The sequence below is a fragment of the Tenrec ecaudatus genome, chromosome 4 (assembly GCF_050624435.1).
Source record: "Tenrec ecaudatus isolate mTenEca1 chromosome 4, mTenEca1.hap1, whole genome shotgun sequence".
Lineage (NCBI taxonomy): Eukaryota > Metazoa > Chordata > Mammalia > Afrosoricida > Tenrecidae > Tenrec > Tenrec ecaudatus.
In genome coordinates, this window is record NC_134533.1 from 100,252,316 (window position 1) to 100,274,713 (window position 22,398).

Sequence of the window (22,398 nt, forward strand, 5' to 3'; positions counted from 1 at the left end):
TCTGCAGTATGACAGCCATGTTGCAGCTCTCTTAGGAAGTTTCTTTTCTCCTCTCCCAGTTTTTTCTCTCTTCCTTCCTCCTCTTGCTTCTGTTCTTGCTTCATCTTGTCTCTAAAAATACTCTGTGCAGCTGGCTGTTGCAGTACATAAAACATTCTTGTCAATTTTAAGGCATGGCACTCACACCAGCACCGCACATTGACCAGACCCTGTTTGTAGGCCACAGGCAAATCATTTGCATAGGACACGACAATTTACTGATTATGCATACATGATCTGTTGGCCAGTCCCCACAAGGTACATATTAATGACAGGACATGGAACAAACCCAGACCAGATGCAAAAGTATCAAATCGTCTGCAGTTTACACAAGAAATGTCAATCAGCCTGAACAAAGGAAATAAACCAAGTAGGTAGAAAACCAGGGCAAAATAATTAGTCAATGCTCAACCCTTTCAGGACGTAGCGTATGATCAGGAACCGATGGTATTGAAAGAAGGCCAAGCTGCCTTGAAGGGATTAGTTTAATAATAATTTAAAAAGGCTCATTAAGTTGAACACATGATACCAATTGAGATGTTTCAAAATTGGATGCTACACTGGAAGCTCTCACTGGTGTATAGCAAGAATTTGGAAGATAGTTCCCTGGCCCACTAATTGGAAGAGATCCATGTTTGTGCCCATTCCAAAGAAAGGTGGTGCAATAACATGGAAAGGATCGACCAAGATCGTGCTGATCACATGTAAGTAAATTGTTACTGAAGAAGCCTGGATGTGAAGTATGTCCCGTACGCAGAAGATAATTGATGTCAAAACACATGGCTGCTCACTGAAAGGTCAGCACTTAGAACCCACAAGCTAGTCCTTGGGAGATAGACGTGACAATCTGCTTCCGTAAAGATGTTTTTTAATCATTTTATTAGGACTCTAACAGATTCTAACAATCCACAATTCAATTAGATCAAGCAGAATTGTACAGCTGCTACCACCATCAGTTTCAAAACATTTTCTTTCTTCTTGAACTCTTTGATATCAACTCCCCTTTCTCCCTCCTACCACTGCCAAAACCTGCCAGGAACCCTTCTATATATATATATTCCATATCCTATACTACTCAATACATCCATTCATCTCCAGTTCTGTAATTTGCTCCCTTTAAGTGGAGTTATACAGCCATCATTGCTATTGGTTCCTGTAAAAACTTACAGCAAAGATTTGAAACCTAAGGGCAATTTTATTTCTGCCCCATATGATTACTATGAATCACAATTGGACTTGATGTCAGTGAATTTGGTTTCTGTTTTTCTGTTGATTTCAAATTAATATTAATGGACATCTTAATGAATTAGTTGTGCAAAATATGTATTGATACCTTCTAAATATAAATGTCTTTGAGGATTTAGTTAATATTTTACAAATGAAATACATGTAAGTGCTTTTTCTTAATTATAGGCACTAAAGATGTACAGTGGGAATTTGTACATGGTCTACTTGAAGATGCAATTTATGGAGGACGTATAGATAACTATTTTGATCTTAGAGTTCTTCAGTCATATCTAAAACAGTTTTTTAATTCTTCAATAATGGACGGATTAAACCAAACAGACAAGAAAAGCACTTTCCCATATTCAGTTTCTCTACCAAAATCCTGCAGCATTTTGGTAAGTAAAAATAATTTTTCATTCCATAATCAGACATTTAAGTAATCTTGCAGTGTTAACTACATATTATTTCTTTTTAAGTGTCCCATGGATTTTCTTTCATAATGTGGATATTTTTATGCCAAGATTATCTGATTCCCCAAACTTTAGTAAATTGTCTTTAAAACATTTGGGTACTCACTGAAAATTTACAGGTGATTATAGTGAAAATAAACTAGTGTGGGGGAAAATCATAGGAGTGGCCAAGGAAAATTTAAAGAATTTACACAAGCTGTGAAGTGCTGGAATGAGACTATCTCCTCTGTTTTCATAGGGATGTGTACTCTGATATATTGAAAAGTAAAATTAAATATTATTTTAAAAATACCTATCTTCCCTTTCTAAATATGATGACCTAAATATAAGGCATTTTAATCTCTCTTTGAAACCAACGTTTTTCTTTACATGTATTTAGTTTAGCAGGTGTATATTTTTGCTTTCTGTCTTCTTCTTCTTTTTTTGTTTTGAGTATAAAAGCTTCCTAGATAACAACTGTCTTTCCCAAAAAATAGGATTAAATATAGCTCAGAGATCTTAATTTTATTTTATTTTGCCACAAATCTGTATTTTTCCTAATGCCTAAATAATGTTCGGATTAGTCTTATAATTATATATACTTATGAATTATAAAGATATGTACATCCAATTATAAATTTTTCAATATTGTTCCATTTTCCCTTATCCACATACTTTTCATGAAAATTTCATTTCAGTAACATAATTATCAAAAGGCATTAGCTTAAAAACAAGTGTTAAATATATTTCTTTTATTGAACGTACATATCGGTCATGTTACTAAGTGTTCCATCTGTTTTATTTTTGTGTTTCTCCTTGGTTTATTCATCCATTCCATAGTATGCATAGTATGCTCAGTGAAAAAGGTCTGGTTGCAGCCATTGTGGCTACAGTGATGCTTCTCTGGAACTAAACAAAGACTCTCACGTGGATCTATTGTGTATCTCTGTCAGCGAGTATGCCTCAGCAAGGGTTGCTCTCTAATGTTTGAATTTAAATTGAAAAATAAAATACATAAAGAAAAATGAACTTCAAGCATGTATACTGAATGGATTTTCATGTACTAAGCACATTAGCGTAACATCAGAATCGACATAGAAAGAAACAAGACGTTATCACCTCCCCATGGGTCATCCTCATGCTCTCTGACAATTTCCACATTTCTTACAGGGGTAGCCACTCACCTCACAGCTAATGACATAGATATGTCGCATCCATTTTTGCACTTTTGAAATGATTTCATAAATTACGTACTCCTTTGCTGAGTGAGGATCAATCAGAATATGTACCTGTCAATTATTTTAGTAAACATGTCTATCTTCAGGTAGATAGAAGACTCTGGAGAATCTAGACAAGGAAATGTCAGTGTTTTTTATGATTTTTAATGAATAAAGTTATGACTCTACAAAGAGTAATATTAAATTTTGAGGATGGCTTGTGCGTCTCAATATTTAGCTTTCCATCTAATTGAATTAGATTGCTTGAAGAAGGTAAACCTTTCCAGGTGAGTGTATACATATGCACACACACATACAGTTTACATCTGCACACCTGTATACATACACACTCACCCATACTTACATATATGCCTATAGATGTGTGTATCATTGATACCTTGAGCATATTTACAAATGTAGAGCATAGGAAAAGTTATTTCAAAGTCCAGTGTGATTTTTTTAGATTTGCCATCTTTACAGAGCTTTAGTTTTCAAACTGGAGTCTGTTTCCTTGGAAAGATTTCATGGACAGCTGCCAAAAATGGGAGAGGCTAATGGAAGGGCAGGGGATAAGTCTTTCACCCCTCCCTCAGGAAAAGTGCATCAGCTTTCCTGTGCTTTATGTATGTACCTGCTCTCTGAGATTTACTTACGTTTGGAAACCAGTGTTGGTGTTTGGATACCATCAAGGTGGTTTCAAAGCATATTGACCCTGTGTAACAAAATGGAATCGTGCCTGGTCCCCAGCTACTGCCATGCTTGAGCGCATTGTTTCAGCCTCCCTGTCAACCCCTCTCAAAGCGGTTCTTCTTCCCTGCCACTGCCCTTTTATTTTTCCGAGCATCTTATCCTTTTCCAAAGACCAGACCCTTCTGGAGGCCTGTCCCAAGTGCACGAAATACAGTCTAGCTATCCTCACTTCTTGGGAGCCTTCCGGCTGCACGTCCAGACTTGTATGTTGTGGCATTCCAGAACCAGAGTCAATATGCTTGTCCGGCACCAGAATCCAGAGTCGTTCATTTTTATTCAGGCTTCTTTAATCATTGCCCTAATTTTGCCTGCGTGAGAGAGCGTTGGAAACACCATGGCATGGGTCAGGTGCACCTTAGTCCTCAAAGGGGACATCTTTTAACATCTGTAATGCCCACCTTAAAATAACCTACCTCTTCATGAAAACAAAACATAAAAGTCGATTCTCATCTTTGGGCCAACCTGAAGAGTCCTTTTAGTCTATACTTAGTTTATCATACGTGAATAACTCTTCAAATGAGAGTTCAGGGAATGCTGAGAATGATTTACAGAATGAAATTCCATGAACTAACAAATCTCTACGTCCAGCCAGAATGCTCCCAAGAAGTGAGGACAGCGAGACCTCATTTCATGCACTTTGGAATATCGTGCACTTCATTATATTTCATTCTACTTCAAACTGTCCATGCGTAACCATGGTACTTCTTTATGATGAAGTTTCTTGTTAAATAGTGCTTCTTAGTATCTGCGAGTCTCTATATAGGTTTACTGTTCTATACCTCTTCACACTTAGGATTATCGTGCTGTCATAGAAAAACTTCCGGAGGATGACAAGCCTAGTTTCTTTGGTCTGCCTGCCAATATTGCTCGCTCGTCTCAGCGCATGATCAGTTCTCAGGTAACTCGCCCAAATGCCCTTCAGCACATGTGTTACTCCTCTGTCTGAAAGAAACATTACATTTTACCTCATACTACATAAAGGGTTTAGAAGCTTTCATTAAAAACTTTTTTTTAATTTGGTGGTTTTATTTAACATAATAGATTTCAGCTTCATGTTAAATAAGTTTTAGATAGGTAGTAATAAATTAATTTGTCTGATGAAATTAACAAATACCATTGAACTTGATTTAAAATACACTGCTTTACTCTTGTGATTTATTTTATTAAAGCTACTTTCAATTTAATTTACATAGTCAAATATGTCTCACTAAACACATCAAATTCAGATAGATGATGTATGTTTTCATATTAGTTGAAAACAATTTTAATATTCTTTTAATATGTAAACATACTGTAAAATTGGAAGAAATTTGGATTTTCAAATTGAGATGCAGAAAAAGGTTATTGTGGAAAGTATCTGTTGCATGTTTATTGACCCCAAACATTAAGAAGCACTATTATTTATTGACCACTTACTGTGTTCCTGGGACTTTCCTAAATGCTTTAGATCCAGGAACTTATTTCATCTTCATACTCCGTGAGGTAAGAACTATTTTTTCACCATTTTACAAATGAAGAAACTGAGAGACAGGCTATTATGTAACTTAAACAATGCAGAACTAGAATTTAAAATCAGGCCATCCTAGTAAAGAAGGTGTTCTTTGCATTACAATAGCCCCCTCAGCATTCGGTATGTTGGTAGACATGGTGCACCATCTCTGGGACACTGAACTATGAACTGTTACATACGTGTGTTTATGGACGCAAACACACACCCGAACTCACGATCATCGAGTCTGTGCCAACCCGTAGCGCCTGTAGGACAGGGTAAAACCACCCATGTGAGTTTCCAAGTCTGTACCTCTTTAGGCAACGGAAAGCCGCACCGTTCTCCCTCAGCGCGCCTGAGGTCTACCACTGCTTACCTTGCAAAAGCAGCCCTGCCATGACCGCTGCACACCAGTGCATGTAAGATCCTGACAGCACTTAATTTCTTTTTGGCCATTTGCCAGGCATTCGACTTACATTGCATTATATCTATGTGCAGCGTTTCTTTTACCCTTACTGTATGCAAGTGTACTTGTAGTTTGGCCATCACTTATAAAATCCGTACAGTTTCTTCTTATTATTGGTTGGGTTCAATATACATTTTCAATAGTAATTCTCATATCTTTAAAAATTAAGAAATTTGATTTTATATGGGTATTAATGTTTTCTGAACAGATAAGATTTTAACAACCTCTCTTCAGCTGAGACAGTACCCAGTTCTTTTTTCCATTTTGATAAAAAATGGTTGTTATCCAGTCCTGCATGGCTTTGAACTTTATAACAAATATAATATTCTAATGGCTTTCTTCCTTTTTTATCAATATTTTTTTGTTTTCTGTGAAGGGTTGCACAGCAGATTAGCTTCCTATTCCACAAGTTCCACACATATTGTTAACTGATGGTGGTTACATTTTTTATAATGTACACCACTGCTGGTTCTATTTCCATTGATCTAGGTTTTCTGCCCCCTTAAAATTCTCATCTTTGCTCGAAAGTAATTGTAGACTGCTTCGTCTCCAGTGGATGCTCATTTTAATGATGCACAGAACTGGGGAATAGTCTTAATTTGGGGAACTAATTTGTTATTTGCCATACATACTCGTGTGTAAGTTGAGTTTTTCAGCACAATGTTAATGCAGTTATTGTGGTAAAATTAGGTGCCTCAGCTGTTACTCAGGTCGGATTATATTCGAGTATAAACGGTAGCCAGAAAGTAACCTCAGAGGTAGTCTCTATCAGGTTTTACAGGTATTTCAGGGTTATGCTCAGTCCGAACTAGTCTGGTAAGGTGGTTTTTGTATTTTTTGAGGCACTTGATGTTCCACTCCTTATTTTTATCACCTTTTGTTAGGGTCTATCGATTGTGGCCCTGGCTCTTCTTTGCTGTATCTAACCCACAATAATTATTCCGTAATGCCTCCACCAGTAGGATATAAAAATTATACAAGGGAGTTTAAAAAAGTTAATGGGGAAAGTTTTTCATTTTTCCATGAATTTTTGAAGCCCCATCTATATATTCGTGTATATATATATGTGAGTGTGTGTTCACAGGCCTTCTAAAATAAACCTAAACATACTTTAAGATATATACTGTTAGTCTTATGTTTTCTTTGAAATATAGAAAAATTGATTTAATGTTTAAGCCCAAGTCCTGTATGCTTTAAACTCCTACAAATACCTAATATTATAAAACTTTTCAAGTCCAAACCAAACGGAACTCCTTGCTGTCATATTGTTCTTAATTGCAACTTGTAGTGACCTTGTAGGACAGAGGAACACAGCCCTATTGGGTTTACAATTTTTCTGGGACAGAGCAGTTCATAGGTTGGTGTGTTGGAGTCTGGGTTATCATGACAATCCAGAAAGATCGTATATTCAAGCTTTATATATATTAAAATTACATGTCTGTCAGCTAGTAATCCTTTGGTGGCTTGTGTGTTGCTGTGATCCTGGAAGCTATGTCACTGGCACTTCAAATGCCAGCAGGGTCACCCCAAGTGAAGAGGATTTAGCTCAGACTCCAGACTAAGAATAGACAATGCAGAAGGACTCCGCTCCCACTTCAGAGACGGGAGCCACTGAAAACCAGTATTTAGCTCAGACTCCAGACTAAGGATAGACAATGCAGAAGGACTCCGCTCCCACTTCAGAGACCGGAGCCACTGAACACCTTATACACAGCTTCGAAACTGTCAGGTATTGAAGACCTAACGAATGGATGCAGGACACTGTGGAAGATCGTGTTGGAGGACGGGCGCCTTGGTTGGAGGGCAGTCAAATTGTGACTGAGAGGGATCTGATTTTCCTGTGTGGAGCCACCCCTGGTGCCCTGAGTCGGGTAAAGCCTGTGGTACTGGAGCCAACTGGATTTTCACTTGCTAATGGGGCATCACTCAACGTAGGGAAAAATGGCTGCAAAAATCTGCAACGATCAAAGTGGACGGTGCAAAGTATGAATCTAGGAAAATTGAAATTGGTCAAAATAGAAATATAATGGACAAAGATCAATACCCTAGGCATTAGTGAGCTGAAATGGACTGGTATTGACCTTTTTGAATCAGAAAAATTATATGATTTACTATGCCAGGGATAACACAATCGAGACAAATGGTGTGGCATTCAGTGTCAAAAAGGCCTTTGTAAAATCCATCATAAAGTACAGTGCTGTCTGTGGTAGGATTCTACCTGTCCACCTTCCAGGAAATCTATCAGTAGAACTATCATTCAACTTTATGTACCAACTACAAAAGCTAATAATGAAGAAATTGAAGAATTCTACCAAAGACTCAGTTTCATCATTCGAGAAATTGGAAATTGATCAAACATGTTATCAAGACACATGGATAATTATTGATGATTGGAATGCAAAAGTTGGGAACAAAGAGGCTTAATGTGAGCAACTAAAGTAAGACCAGGGGTCAACTGTGGAAGGGACTATCAATTGCTCACATGTAGTTTCAGACTGAAGCTGAGGAAAATTAAAGCTATTCCACTAGACCCAAAAAAACAATTTTGAGTCTACCTGAATTTTGAGAAGCTCTAAAGAACAGATTTGATGCACTGAGCACTAGTGAGAGAAGACCTGATGAGTTGTGGGAAAACATCAAAACCATCCTTCATGACGAAAGTCAAAGGTCATTAAAAAGACAGGAAAGAAAGAAAAGATCAAAGTGGATGTCAGAAGACAAGTTAAGAAACTAAAAAAATAATGAAAAAGAGCTGAACAGAGCATTTCAAAGGGCAACTTTAATTCTTATGTAAAAGTTACACATTTAATTCTCCATCAGGTACATATTTTTCTTTAAGAGCTAGCTCCATATTTTTTACATAAGCATGCTTTCAAGTTTCATAAGTTATTAGTTTTCATAGCTGCAATAGTGATTTGAAAACAAATCTTTAAATATGGTATATTTATTCCTCAAATGTAATGACAACTTTTCTTACTGCCAAAGATCTGAGGATGAATTAGCAATGCAATAATTTTAGCAGCATAGCACTGAATGGCTTTTATGAATGCAGCAGCTGTGGTTACTCTTAGGTGGCAGCTGCAGTTATCCAGAATCAAATGGTTTTTCCTCAATTATTAGAAGAGTCACAAGTTTCTGGTAATTTCATTTTTTGAAACCAGGAAGCCTAAGCTGGCTCTTTTCTCTCAGCTCTGTCTCCATTAGAATATATTAACCCACATTTCACTAGCATATTTATTAGCGACAACTTTGCCTTTGGCACCATCAGCAAAACAAGATGTTAAATATATATTTTTGTGCAGAATCAACTAATTTATGTCTTCTTAAGCTGAGTTTCATTTTTTTTCTCCCTCATTTCTAGTTCTCGGACCTGTGGGTGAGAAGGCCAGTGTATTGAAGCATTATCAATGCTTTTTAAAAGAATACACAAAGATTTTATATTTATTCTGTTGGATATTTACATGGAAATACTAAGTTCATCTGATTTTCCACTTACTAAGAAATGAAAATATCCTTTTGAAAGATGAGAATTAAAGGGACAAAATTAAGCCTTTGTTTTCTCTTTGCCTTATAAATTATATTACAGTTATGCAAGGGAAGTTGATGAAAGAAAGTTCTTTATTAAAGAAAATTCTCCTTTATTGAAGACTGCTAGCTGATTAGATAAAAACCATGACAGAATTACACTGATTACCATTTTTAAAAACTTAATAAAATAATTGATTCAGAGAGTGATTTGAAACATTAGATGGAAAATTGATGGTAGAATTTGCAAACAAGGGATCAATTGTAAGAGATCAATATTTGCAAAATGCAAATGAGTCATTCAGACATCCTGTGAAAGTGAAATATGCTTTCCAGAAGCACTCTTAAAAAAATACAGCAAGTAGGCACCTCACTGATCTAGCTTTTAGAACTGATTTCCAGTAAAAAGGAGAAAATGGGTTAACATATCGAATTAAATGACACAAGTCGTTTCTGAGTGGGGGGAATTTTACAAGATAATTAACTTATCTACCAACAGGTGAGTGCCCTGGGAAAACAAAAACAAACAAACAAAAACACATGTAAGAGGTAATGCTCTGCTTTAAGGAGATTTAAAATACATAACAAAGACTTGAATTTTCAGTACATATTGTTTCTAACAATCGAATTTTTACAGGGAAGTAAAAAATATGGGCCGGGGACCCAATGACACTGGTGAATTTTTGTTAATTTTCTCTGGTGAAATGCTGCCCTTATGGTTGTGTCTGTTTTTTCAAGAGATACATATTATGTATGTAAAAATTAAATTGTGGCTTGAGATCTGTTAAAAGACACAGTCATAACACTAAAATATAGGGAAATAAAGTAGTTGAAATCTGGATAGTGCGTATCTCTGTGTCCTTGAAAATGCTGTAGTAAAACCATGTTTGTATATTTGAAAATGTCATAATAAAGTTAATTTTTAAAAGGTAGAAAACATGAAGATGAATATGTAATCACCTACTTAAAGGTAGGCAACTCATAGTACCTTCATCCAGATCTGGCTTGGTTTTTGGCAGATAATTCTTTGGCCAGCCCCCATCACAGTTGGAAAGTCATCCGGGGCCTCGGCCCAGCCTGCAGATAGGTAGCCGGTGAATTGAGGAGGCAGGGTCTAGGCCTCTCTCGGAGTAGTAGCAGTTTTAGCCACTAGTTCCTACGTTACACCAACACTCAAAGCCAGATCCCAGAGATGAAAGTTTTGACCTTTATTTTCAATGGTAGCACAAGCTCTTTCTCACCAATTTTTCTGTCTGAACAACTAGTACTTTAATGGCTGTTTAAGTGTGCCTTTTTGAGTTTCCATTTTTAACAGTTTTATTGGCATAATTCACATACAATTCAATGATTTAATCATATTAAAAAGTTGTACAATCATCACAATTAATTTTAGAACATTTCTTTCCAAATTAATCTTCTCTTTCTTCTTGAACTCCTTGACATCTGCTCCCCTTTACCTCGCCCCTCCAGCAGTGTGTCCCACCCCGCAACCTTTATTCTATTTGCTGTTTCTGTAGTCTCATTAATCCAGGGTTTCAAATGTTAAAAAACAGAAAACCAAGAAGGTTGCCCCAATGAAACAATCCATCTGAGATAAACCTGCAGGTGCTTAGACCAGCTCTCCCGCATCAAGCTGGGTCCGAAATGAGGCGTGCGGATGAAAGGAAAAGAAAGAGACATACAAAGCATGGATTGGGAGGACAACAGTCTGATGGACTGAAGTCCCGAGTATATTCAAAGCTTGGCTTTTATACTCTTCTTACACAAGGGATGGTTACAGAATATACATCAAAGAATTTGCTTTAAAAACATTCTGAACCTCTTATCTATGCAGGTGTTACTTAACTAGGCACACTTTCTAAGCATTTGAATAATAACAGCACTATATTCTAAGATAAGCACAAGGACATGCACGGTTCAAACGAATCTTAAAGAGGTCTTGAAGAACTGAGTTCTCGCACACTGCTTTCAGCTGCAAGGTCATAAAGAACTGAGTTACTTTGCAATGCTTTTAACTGCTAGGTAAACAGAGGCACAGGGGACTAATTAGTCACCCACCAAGAAACACCTTGACCAGCAGACCTCCTACGTAAACCCCAATGTAAACTAACATAATTGTTGTAAATGTTTCCTTTTTTATACTTTTGTTCGGGTATTAAATACATTTTATAAAATGCAAATATGTAGATTGCACAATTGGACACAGTTGATACATACCAAGTGAGAGCATCACGATATCGAGATAGTGAACAATTTGCCTTCCCCTTTTTCTCTTGGTACGTTCTCCCTCTCCCATCTCTGCCCAACATATTTTTCCAGGATGGGACACTGCGTTTTATAAAAGCGCATCTAAAGTGAATCATACAGTAAGTGTTGTTTTCTGCCTGACTTCCGGCCTTGGCTGTGAAATGAACTGCGTGGTCGCAGTTCACACCCTCCAGGTGCTCCGCAGGAGAGAGGCAAGGCTTACTTCTTCCATAAAACGTCCAGCTGCAGAACCCATCGAACGGTTCTCTGTGGCCCGAATGGGCACAAGGATCAGGATAAGCTCGAGGGTGTTTTAATCTCTCCTTCAGCATTACTTTGAGAAACATCCTCGTTATGTGTCTCAGCAATTTGTTGCTTTTTATGAGAGTCATATTCCATTCATACTACAGTGTGTTTATTCATTCGCTCTGAAGGATATTTAGGTGATTTCTAGTTGGGGTTTACTAAAATTCAGCTGCTATTAGCATTTCTATAAAAGTGTTTGTAAAAATATAGGTTATTACCCTTGCGTAATTACTCAGGACTGGATGGATCATATGAGTACATCATTAACTTATACATTAGGTGTTAGAGTGTTTTTGAATATGGTAAATAGATAACATTGAAAATTGTAGGAGTGGTGAGGTTTTATGTGGGTATGTTATGTAGTGTATCATATAACATTCTTTGTTGTGTTCTTTTTCCAGCGTATTTGTACTTTTCTATACTCAAAAGTACACTTTCAAAAAAAAAAGTACATTTTCACTCTGAGGAGGGGAAGGGTTATCATCACTAATTATGCAAAATACATAAAAGCATCCCCATTACCTTTCTTCAAGGCAGACCTGCATCCTACTGTTTCTTATAAGTTAGTGATTAATTCTAGGTCTGAATTATTGTGTTTTAACTAAAGTTTAAATATAAATAAACATTAGTATATGTGATTTATTTTCTAAATTATAAAATTTATACTAAGACTAATGTTAAGCATCTTTGGATCAGAAGTTCATTATTTGCTTATGTTGAAATTTCAGAAGCAAGCAAATCTCTAGGATTTATTTTCAAGCTTTTAATATCATAAATTTTGCCTAAAATGATTATGTGAGTTATTAACACAGTAAAGTGCCTGTACATTCATTTTTGATGCTTAGTGAAATCTCATCTCACAAACCAACAGCATAAAGTAAAAATTGGTCTTGTGTGTGACTAGAATAAATATTTTTTGCTACATATATCAGCAGTAGAAAATAAGCCTTCTAAATGTCCTCCTGTGCCTCACTTCAACCATCCAGTTTCATTTTTGCAGTATGTAAGGGAGAAAGGCAACATGGTTTGTTACATCCCTTGTGTGTATTATGTCTGGCTAGGCACTCAGGGTGAGCATGAAAATATTAATGAGTGATGGGAATACTGAGTAGGTAAATTTTAAGGATCCCCAAATAGCTACTAAAAAGAACTAGTAGTTGAGTTGAATTTTAAAATGTGGCTTAATGAATTTTTATTTGATTCAGCCACATAAAGAGAGAATATAGGTAGATAGATTATATAGATAGATGGATAGATAAGGAGATAAGTGATAGAATAAAGAAATAAAGTCAGTAGTGTTAGGTTGGGTTCTTTTAAAAGCAAGATCAGTGATATACATACAAATATGTGTCTATATGTATATATATGATATGTATGTATATGTATGCATACACACATTATGTATGTATAAATACACACACACACACACCTGCTACACAGAGCCTCTTTAGAATATTGAAAAGGAAAGATGTTACTCCGAGGATGAAGATAAGTCTGGCCCAAGCCATGGTATTTTCAGTCTTCTCATATGCATGTGAAAGTTGTACACTGAATAAGGAGAGACCGAAGAAGCATCGATGCATTGGAATTGTGATGTTGGTGAAGAATATTGAAACTACCATGAGTAACAACGGACAAACAAATCTGTCTTGGAAGAAGTACAGCCAGAGTGTTCCTTAGAGGCAAGGATGACAAGACTTCGTCTTACATACTTTTGACATGTCAAGACAGCAGTCCCTGGGAAAAGACATCATGCTTGTAAAGTAGAGGGCAGCCACAAAGAAGTCTAACTCATGAGATGGATGGATGCAGTGGCTGCAACAGTGGACTGAAGCATAGGAACAGTCGTAAGGATGCTGGACTGGGCAGTGTTTGGTTCTGTTGTGAATAGGGCTGCTCGGGGTCAGAGCCAACTTGATGACATCTAACAACAACATATATCCAGACAGACAGACAGCCGACAGATAGAAGTGTATATTACGCAAGTGGCTCACCCACTTATAGATAGGAGTAAGTCTAGTCTGTTACAAGTCCATGGATCAGATATTAAGCTGGAAGCTCTTCCTGACTTGAATGGCTGCTGGTCTGATGAACCAGGAACCAGTAAGATCATGACTCGTGGCTTCACAGGTGAATTAAATCCATGCTTAACAGGTCAGATGACAGGCACTTATGACTCATAGGGTCACAGGCAATATGATTTTAAGCAGTTGTGGCAGTCAACTAACCTGGTGTCAATTTAAGGACTAAGTGCAGGGGTGGAGTCTAGGCTGTCAATCTGGAGATAGCCAATGAGCCTTCTTTGTGGGCATGACCTTCTTGAAAACCTAGTACTTCCACCTTGGAGGCAGAAGACACCTCTCTCTCTCTCTCTCTGCTGCTGCTATCTGGGAGACACTGCAGAAGACAAGCCACATGGACGCAACCAGACCTCGGAAGCCGAAGCCACAAAGAGACCCCTGCCAGCACTGAGACGCTTACAGTGCCACTGGACGGAAATACTTTCTACCCACTGGCTTGTGATTGTTCTGCAGTTGCCTTCATTGCATGTGTTTCATGAGTCTGAAGAGGACTTTATAGATTGGTTTCAGACATATGGGCTAATAACAGGCTATGGCCTTGGACTAGACTGGGTTGAGATGTTTTCTCAATGTTCAATCGCTCTTGAATATAAATCTCTTTCTTATACACATATGTGTGTCAAGGGATATTTCTCTAGTCTACCCAGACTCACACAGCAGTCTTCTGCTCGTATAAATTATTACTCATGTGTTTTGCTGAGTTTTGTTAATTTTTTATGCGTGTTTATTGCTTAAAATGTTATCTAGCTGATTTCTTTGAAGTCCAAGTTTAAAATATAGCAAGCATTTTTATCCAGAGAGAAGTGGGATTTGCTTTAATCCAAGTTATAGGACTATAGTTGTCTTGAGAGAACGTTTTCTTTCTCGCCACCTTCCTTACTGAGCCAGGAGAGAGAGAACCAAGTTTTTTCCCCCTAGTCTTTCCCTCTGCAGGGCATGTGCTTTTAAAATTCACATTCTGAGTACTGGCTTTTGGGAGTTTTGTAAATGTTTTTGTCTCCCATCTTTGAAAATGTGGACATTATGACCCTTTGGAAGAAGGGGCATTTCACAAAATGTTCTCCGACAGCATTCTTCAACATGTGAGGTCATGCGATACAAAGAATGAGTGTCACAGACGGGAGTGGACTACTCTGTCACGTGGGGCCACGGTGAGTTGGCATCCACTCAGTGGTACCTGACAGTAACAGCAACAAGAGAAAGGGTAAATGCAACGTGGCAGTTCATGAAACAGAGGACAATTCGTGGGAAAATTAGGGAAATTTGAATAATGTCCTTAGTTTAGTTAATACCATTGTTCCAGTGTTATTTTCCTGGTTTGATGGCTCTTGCTATGACTATTTAAGATGTTAACTTTAGGAAAAATACCTTCTTTGTTTCAATTAGGTGAAGGGTAACTGACAACTCTTTATTTTTTTACCACTTGTCTGTAAGTCTAAAAGTATCTTAAAATAAAAAGCAAATAAAACAAACTATAAACCCTAGAATAGGCAGATGCCTTAGCAAAACCCCAAAGACCCCCCTAATTCTTGTATTAGCTCCTCCTTTGGAATATCCCCCTAAAATTTTCCAGCATCCCCTTAATAAATATTTATATTTTTAAAATTCGTATTTTAGAAAATGTCTGTACTATGAATTTTTCTTCAGACATCTAGTATGCTATATTTGGAAAAATTCAAATTAGTTGATTTTTATGTTTGTTTTCTTTTTGTAAAATAAGAATTAACATATTTTTATTAATTTATATGATCATTCCTAAAAGTAATTCTTGTATGTGACTGTTCAGTGAAAAATTTAGCTACTAGGGCAGAGTTAGTAGTTGAGAAAATCAGTCAAAGAGAAAATAAGGATAGGAAAATAAAATAAAACGAAGGAAACATCTCACATCAAAAGAAGACTAAATAAACATGAAGCCTGTGTTCTAAGGTTCTATAAACTAAGTAATGTAATATTATATAAAATTCTTCTGTGTACAAATATCCAAAGGAAATACGATTAAGCATATAATTTAGAGTTTTATGATAAACCTTTCAGCTAGGGACAGTTGACTTGGACATAGGGTCAAAGTCCATTTAGTGGGGAAGAAACAGTCCTTTTAACAAATGGTGCTGCCAAACTGAATGCCTAGTTGCAGAAAAATGAAAGTGCCATACCTCACACCATACAAAAAAAAAGTAACTCAAAATGGATCAAAGGCTTAAACCATAAACCTAAACCTATAGAGCTTCTGGAAAATAACATAGGGACAAAACTAGGAGTCCTGATTTTTTGCCATATGTACACTGTTGAATATAACTAAATCTGCACAAAAGAGAAGATACACTACATAACTAGTACCTTCTAAAATTAAGTATCGATGCTCACCAAAATGCCTTCCCAAAAAACTAAAGAATTTGCAGACTGGGGGAAAAAAATCGACACTGACATATCTGACAAGGGTCTAATCTCTAAATACATAGAAAATGCCAACACATCAAAAAGACACACACACACAAAATCCAATTTAAAAACTAAGCAGAAGTCATGTACAGATACTTCACCAAAGACGATGTTCAGGTACTAACAAAAACAGGAAGATATGCTCCTTATGTAAGGAAAATACAGATCAAAACTACAATGAGATAGTGCCTTATGTCTGTGAAAAATGACACCTTCTAAATAAACCAAAACAAGATGAGATTGTGAGGAATTGACACTCATGCTTTGCTGGTGGGATTGTTACAGCAGTATAGTGTAGTATACTCTATCTGATAGGATGTCATGGCACTTCCTTAAACAGCTAGAAATAGCATATGATCCCGAAGTCCTAATCCTACATGTATATCCTATAAAAATAGATCAGTGAACCAAATCGGCATAGGTGTGAAGAGAACAGAATTTTACACAATAGTGATGAAAATAGCCTAAGTGATGGAAACAAATGAATCAACAGGCTGTAGCACAGACAATAGTACATAATGGAAAAGTGAATAATGACAAAGGGTAATGAAGAAGCCTGGAAGCATATTAGACCATGGGTGAATCTGGAGGACATTATGGTGAGTTCACGAAGTCAATCACAAGTAGTGTATGAGCTTAGCTCCATAAATAATTAAGAATAGGTGTACATACAGGGTCAGTGTTCTTTTATGGTTACCAGGGATAAGAAAGGGAAGAAGGAAAAAAATCACTTTCTAGATAATAGAATCATGTCAGCCCTGGTGAGGGGGAAGCAGTGTACCATGTAGGGGAAGATGGCACAGTGGGACCAATGTAAATGAAGACACCAGGAATTACACAGAATAAAGGAGCCCTGTGCTCCGTGTTGGAACCCTTGTGTCACCGTGGGTTAGGCATTGCACCGCTAACGACAGTTCAAAGCCAGCAGCTTTTTCTTGGGAGCAAATGAGGCAGACTGCTCCCATGAGATTAACAGCGTCAGAAACCCTGTATAGGGTCACTGTGAGTCAGAATCAACTCAGTTGGCACTAGGTGTGGGTTTGTCAGTACACAGTACAGTGTACAATTCTGCAACAACGATGAAAACAGCCCCAGATTTGTGAATGGTTGCGTAAATAGAGATGCATGTGCATATATGTTTGGCTGTGGCATCTGTTTTTACAGTACATCTCTGTAGTGTTGCTTATATCAGTATATGTCATCGAGCACACAGGAGGCTTCTCTAGATCCTTAGACATATGCAAGCACCTCAGGTGACTGAGTTACTGGAATTGAAGGCTAAGGACCATAGTGACGGGACATTTAGGTCAATTGACGTAACAGTTCATAAAGATGATGTTCTACCTATTACTTTGGTGAGTAGCTTATAGAGGCTTAAAAGTTTGCAAGCAGCCATCAAAGTTAAAACTTTCTTTTTTCACTTATTTGGAGAAAGGAGAAGTGAAGGAACCACGTCTCAAGGAAGCAGTCATCCCACGGGACTAAGGACCCTCCCGAACCACAGTCTCCTCCAGCATGAGACCAGAACTAGATGGTGCCCAGGCACCAGTACTGACCATTCTGACCAGAGACACAATACAAAGGCCCTGTTAGAATAGGAGAAAAATGTAGAGCAAAACTCAAACTCATTAAAACAACAACAAACACCGACTTACTTATTAGACTGAACCTTGGTGCTTCAGTGAGTTAAGTGTTGGGATGTTAACCAAAGGTCAGTGATTTGGGACAAGGATGAGGCAGTCTAATTCCATAAATACGTACAGCCTATACTGGACTGATAGAGGCCCCCATGACTCTCCCTTAGACCCCCTTTTCACCAGGAAAAAATGAAAAATAACAGTCCAGTGATAAAAGAAGTGTAGCTGTTTTTGAAATGTCTCACTGGTTTTTGTAATGAGAACAGGTGGAATCGAAACAACGTCTTTAGTATCTTCTTTATAACCCTTACACATTCATCAAGATAAGGTAGTAGCATCATGCACGTCCTTGAGTATGGCTATAGTATGGAAAAATTGATGCCGGCATGTTTTAATCAGATACATTTTCAGCTCCTTTGCTGCCATTTTAGAGAAGCACTATTGAAAAAATATTCTTTAATTTGTATTAACTGGACAAAAATGTTTATCAGTTTGTAAAAGATAAGTTTTATTTAAAAAGTAAAGATGATTCATTATTGAGTGTTAGCTTTGTTTTCATTAATAAAATTATTTTCATTTTATATATATATGAATTCCCTTTTTTATTCCTCTAATGCTCATTAAAGATTGTAATAGAATATAGTTATTAAGACAAGCAAGCCTGAAGTGTTAATTTCGAAGACCTCTTTTGCTTGGCAAATATTTTATCTTAATTAAGGTAGATTTTAACATCACATATGAAAAAGATATGAAACCTTTTCTCTTCAGATGTCTTTGTGCTCATGTTTTCTGTTGTGATTGGCAAATTTAAATCACATGTAAGTTATTACAGAAGTTACCATTGCGAAAATTGGCACTTGCCCTGACACCACTTATTGAAGTCTTGTTGTCTAGCAAAGCTGATAAGTTAGCTGTTGATGTAGGTTCAGCTGAAACAAATGAAAATAATTTATCGGAAAAACAAATAAAATGAAACACTGCATCATCACAATTTCTTTAATAATCGAGAATCTGACTATTGTTTTATATGTAACTTGAGTTTAATAACATAATCCTGAATATTTAACAACTAGCCAGTGCACTCATTCTAAAAGATTTATGATCCTTAGTTTATGATTAACTTTATTAATATAGGAATACAGCAGTTGGTGAAATATAGCCCAATGTGTTAGAAAGAAAAACGTCTTATAGTACATTTCAAAAGTAAAATCAGAAAAACAATCAACATCTGTGAGATAGCAAACTTTTAATATTCAATTGAAATACTTAAGAAAAATCAATAGATAGCTATAATATTTAACATACTATGTAATATTTTGTATCAATAATTTAAAAGGCTAATTAATGTTTTTTAAAGAGGAGCCAATACACATCTTTTAGAAAGGAAAATGTAAGTCAGTTTATGAAGGTGGTGATAATAAAGTTACAGAACTGGAAATCCTAAATAATGGATGAATATTTTCTTGCTTCTGGTCATAAATATATATTTTTTGGCCTGGAAGAGAAGCTTTAACTCACTGTCCTAAATTTATTTCATTTGAGCCTTGACTGTAGAGAAACTATTAAAATAGTGAATAAAACTCATATAGAGCATTAAAACTTAGGCTGATGAATATTTTTTTCAATCAACAATTAAAATTGCTTTACCACTTGATACAGTGTTTGCTGTACAGTTTAGCATCTTCTCATTTTTTAATTTTAAACAACTTTTTAATTTGCATTAGGGACGGTTTACAGAGAAGATAGTTTCACATTCAACCATCAGATACATTTTGATTCAATGTACCCCTTGTCAGTCCTCTTAATGTACCATCGAGCACCCCACTCCCTCCTTGTGTTTCCATTTACATTCTTCTTCTTTCAGAACCCCCTGAACTTAATCCTTGGGTAAATGCTGCCCTTTTCATCGTAAGGTGTTGATTTTTCTCATACACAGGTGTGGTATTTCCAAACCTGAAGGATGAGACCCAGAGTCTAGAGGACCGCACCAGCCTCTGTTTGACCAGGAAGCCTGGTCTCTACTCTGATCTTGAGGTCCATTCCACATTATCTACCTGCTTTAGCCAGGACTTTGTAATGTGATCCTTTTCCAAGCAGTTGGTGTGGTAGCCAGGCACCTTCTAGTTGTTCTGATGTCAGGGTTGTGGAGATTGAAGTTTGCATGATCAATTGAATTAATTATTTCCTTGTGCCTTATGATTTTCACCATTGTTTTCTGCTTTAGATGGAAAGAGATCGATAGTTGCAACTTAGATAACTGCTTATAAGCTTTTAAGACCCCATTCACTACCCATCACATTAGAATGTAGAGCATTGTCTTGGTGCACCATGACCAATTGACCTCCATATCCCTGAAGATTATGGTCCAGCGACTTGCTCCCTCACGGTGTTTGGACATGCTAACTTTGTCCCTTGTGTGCTGTACCACATTCAAGTGTACATTTGAAACAGAAGTAAATGTACGTATGCAAATATCCTGTCAAACTGAGGCATGGGCTTCATCCAGCTGACTGTCTCCTACTTGTTCAGTCTGCGTAGGTGTCTAAGCATCCACTCATTTTCATCTTTAAAAAACAAACACTTTTCTTTATTTGTCAGCACTCTAACATTCTGGAGTTTAAGTTGAGCAATCTGAAAAATATTCTGAATTTTGGAAATGAGGAAGTAGAGATATAATAAATTATTGGGAGTGGGTAATTGGAGCTTTCCGGACAGGAAGCAGCTCTTCCATTAAGAGCCATTACACTATATGCATTTATTATGGTTTTTCTCAATATAAAATTAATTTAAACAGCTTAGTTAGATCACTAAAATGTGAAGCCAATTGGGTAGATGTAATAGAATTAAAACTTGTTTATAATGCCCTTGGTCTTTATTTGTGTAAAAGTAAAACAATTACATTTGTACCTATATTATTTGTTTATGTGTGGCTAAAATTGTTTATTATTTCATACAGGTTATATCACAGTTGAGGATCTTGGGCAGGTCGGTAACAGCTGGTTGTAAATTTGATAGAGAAATCTGGTCTAATGAGCTTTCTCCTGTCCTCAACCTCTGGAAGAAACTAAATCAGGTAAGCCATGGGATATTATTTGGAGTATTTTTCCTGTTTATGTTTTTCTCCAGTTTTATGACAGGATTTCCCTTCATGGTAAAAGTATGAAATTTGCATTGATCTCTACTTACTAAATTTAAATCGCTCTCAAGAGATTGAAGAAATAGTGGTTATAGAAGAGCCTGAGCCCAAGAAGCTCCATCAGCAGTTAATTTGCCATAGACTGTAATGTGACATGTCATCTTTTATACCTGCCATATATTGTGTTCACTCCCTACTCTGTCTCTCCTTTTCTATTCATAAAGTCTCTAGTATTAATAACGTCAATGAATACTATTAAAGAGAAAGTCTTGGAAGGAAATCAATTTCAAAGCAAAGGAATTATCAACAGAAAATCAACTTGTTTTGTGATAATAAAAATAATTTCTGTATATTAACCAAAGCCATTAATGTATTGTGTTTTTTACTATTGTATGGGGATTTATTCCTTGATAATAAACAATATTTTTATCTCTTCTGGGAAAGGGGGTCAGACAAGAGAATTTTTTTAATTATAGGCTACTAAAACTGTTTGAAACGAGAGAGTGAGAGAATTTGTTGACCAGTATGGCCAAGCCTGCTGTGCAGTGGTCCCCTGTCCAGCTAGCCCCAGAGTGAAACGACCGAGTGGATGTAGGAGAGCCTCTCGAGCTTGCTCTTGGTCGTGGCGGGGATGAGGAACATGCCAGACATCACCGCTGCCTGCGCTATGGCCCGTCTTTGTTCTGAGCCGTTGGTGTTTACACTCTGAATGGCCGTCTTCTAGAGCCACACTAACACCCCCCCCACCCCCACCCCCCACACAAGACCCCATGGACCCAGTTCCAGGCTCCTAGCAAGCCGCTGTGTTTGAGAGCAGTGCTGGGCTCCGTAGGGGTTTCAGGGGCGGTGCTCTGTGATCTTTCAGACATAGATCCCCAGGCCTTTGTCCCAGGTACGCGTCCTGTAGTAGCCAAGCGCTGAGCTGTTTCCCCACCCAGGGGCTCCTCCTGCCAGCTTGTAAAGGTTCAAATCTGTCACATCTACTAACTTTATACCATAGGGAAGGTATTAAATTTCTCTGTGCCTCACTTCTCCTATCTGTTATATGGGGAAGATGATAATATTTTCTTCATAGGCGTGGCATGGTCATTAAATTAGTTAATATGTGTTTAATTTATACATGTATTAAAAACAAAATCACTGCCACTGAGTCCATTCTGATTCATATCAAGCCTATAGGACAGAGTAGAACTGTTTCCAAGACTTTAAGCCTTTATGTGAGGAAACAGCCTCATTTCTCCTCAAAGTGGACGATGAGTTCAAACCACCGACCTTGCAGTTAGCAGCCTCAGCTATAACCAGCAGGACTCCTACATGGCTAGCTGTTGCTTGGTATTCCCCACTCGCCTGTCAGTTTGTCGGACCGTGGCGCCTGTGTGTGGCTGTGCTG

At 37.2% G+C, this 22,398-nt stretch overlaps 1 protein-coding gene across 1 annotated transcript in view; it reads left to right on the top strand.

The window, feature by feature from the left end:
* The window catches only part of DYNC2H1 (dynein cytoplasmic 2 heavy chain 1), a 349,851-nt gene that overhangs the window by 250,104 nt on the left and 77,349 nt on the right, over positions 1-22,398 (top strand). The window contains exons 82-84 of the mRNA XM_075546528.1: positions 1,453-1,661; positions 4,476-4,580; positions 20,829-20,945. Of these exons, the coding sequence (XP_075402643.1) occupies positions 1,453-1,661; positions 4,476-4,580; positions 20,829-20,945 (431 nt within the window). The remainder of the gene's footprint in view (positions 1-1,452; positions 1,662-4,475; positions 4,581-20,828; positions 20,946-22,398) is intronic.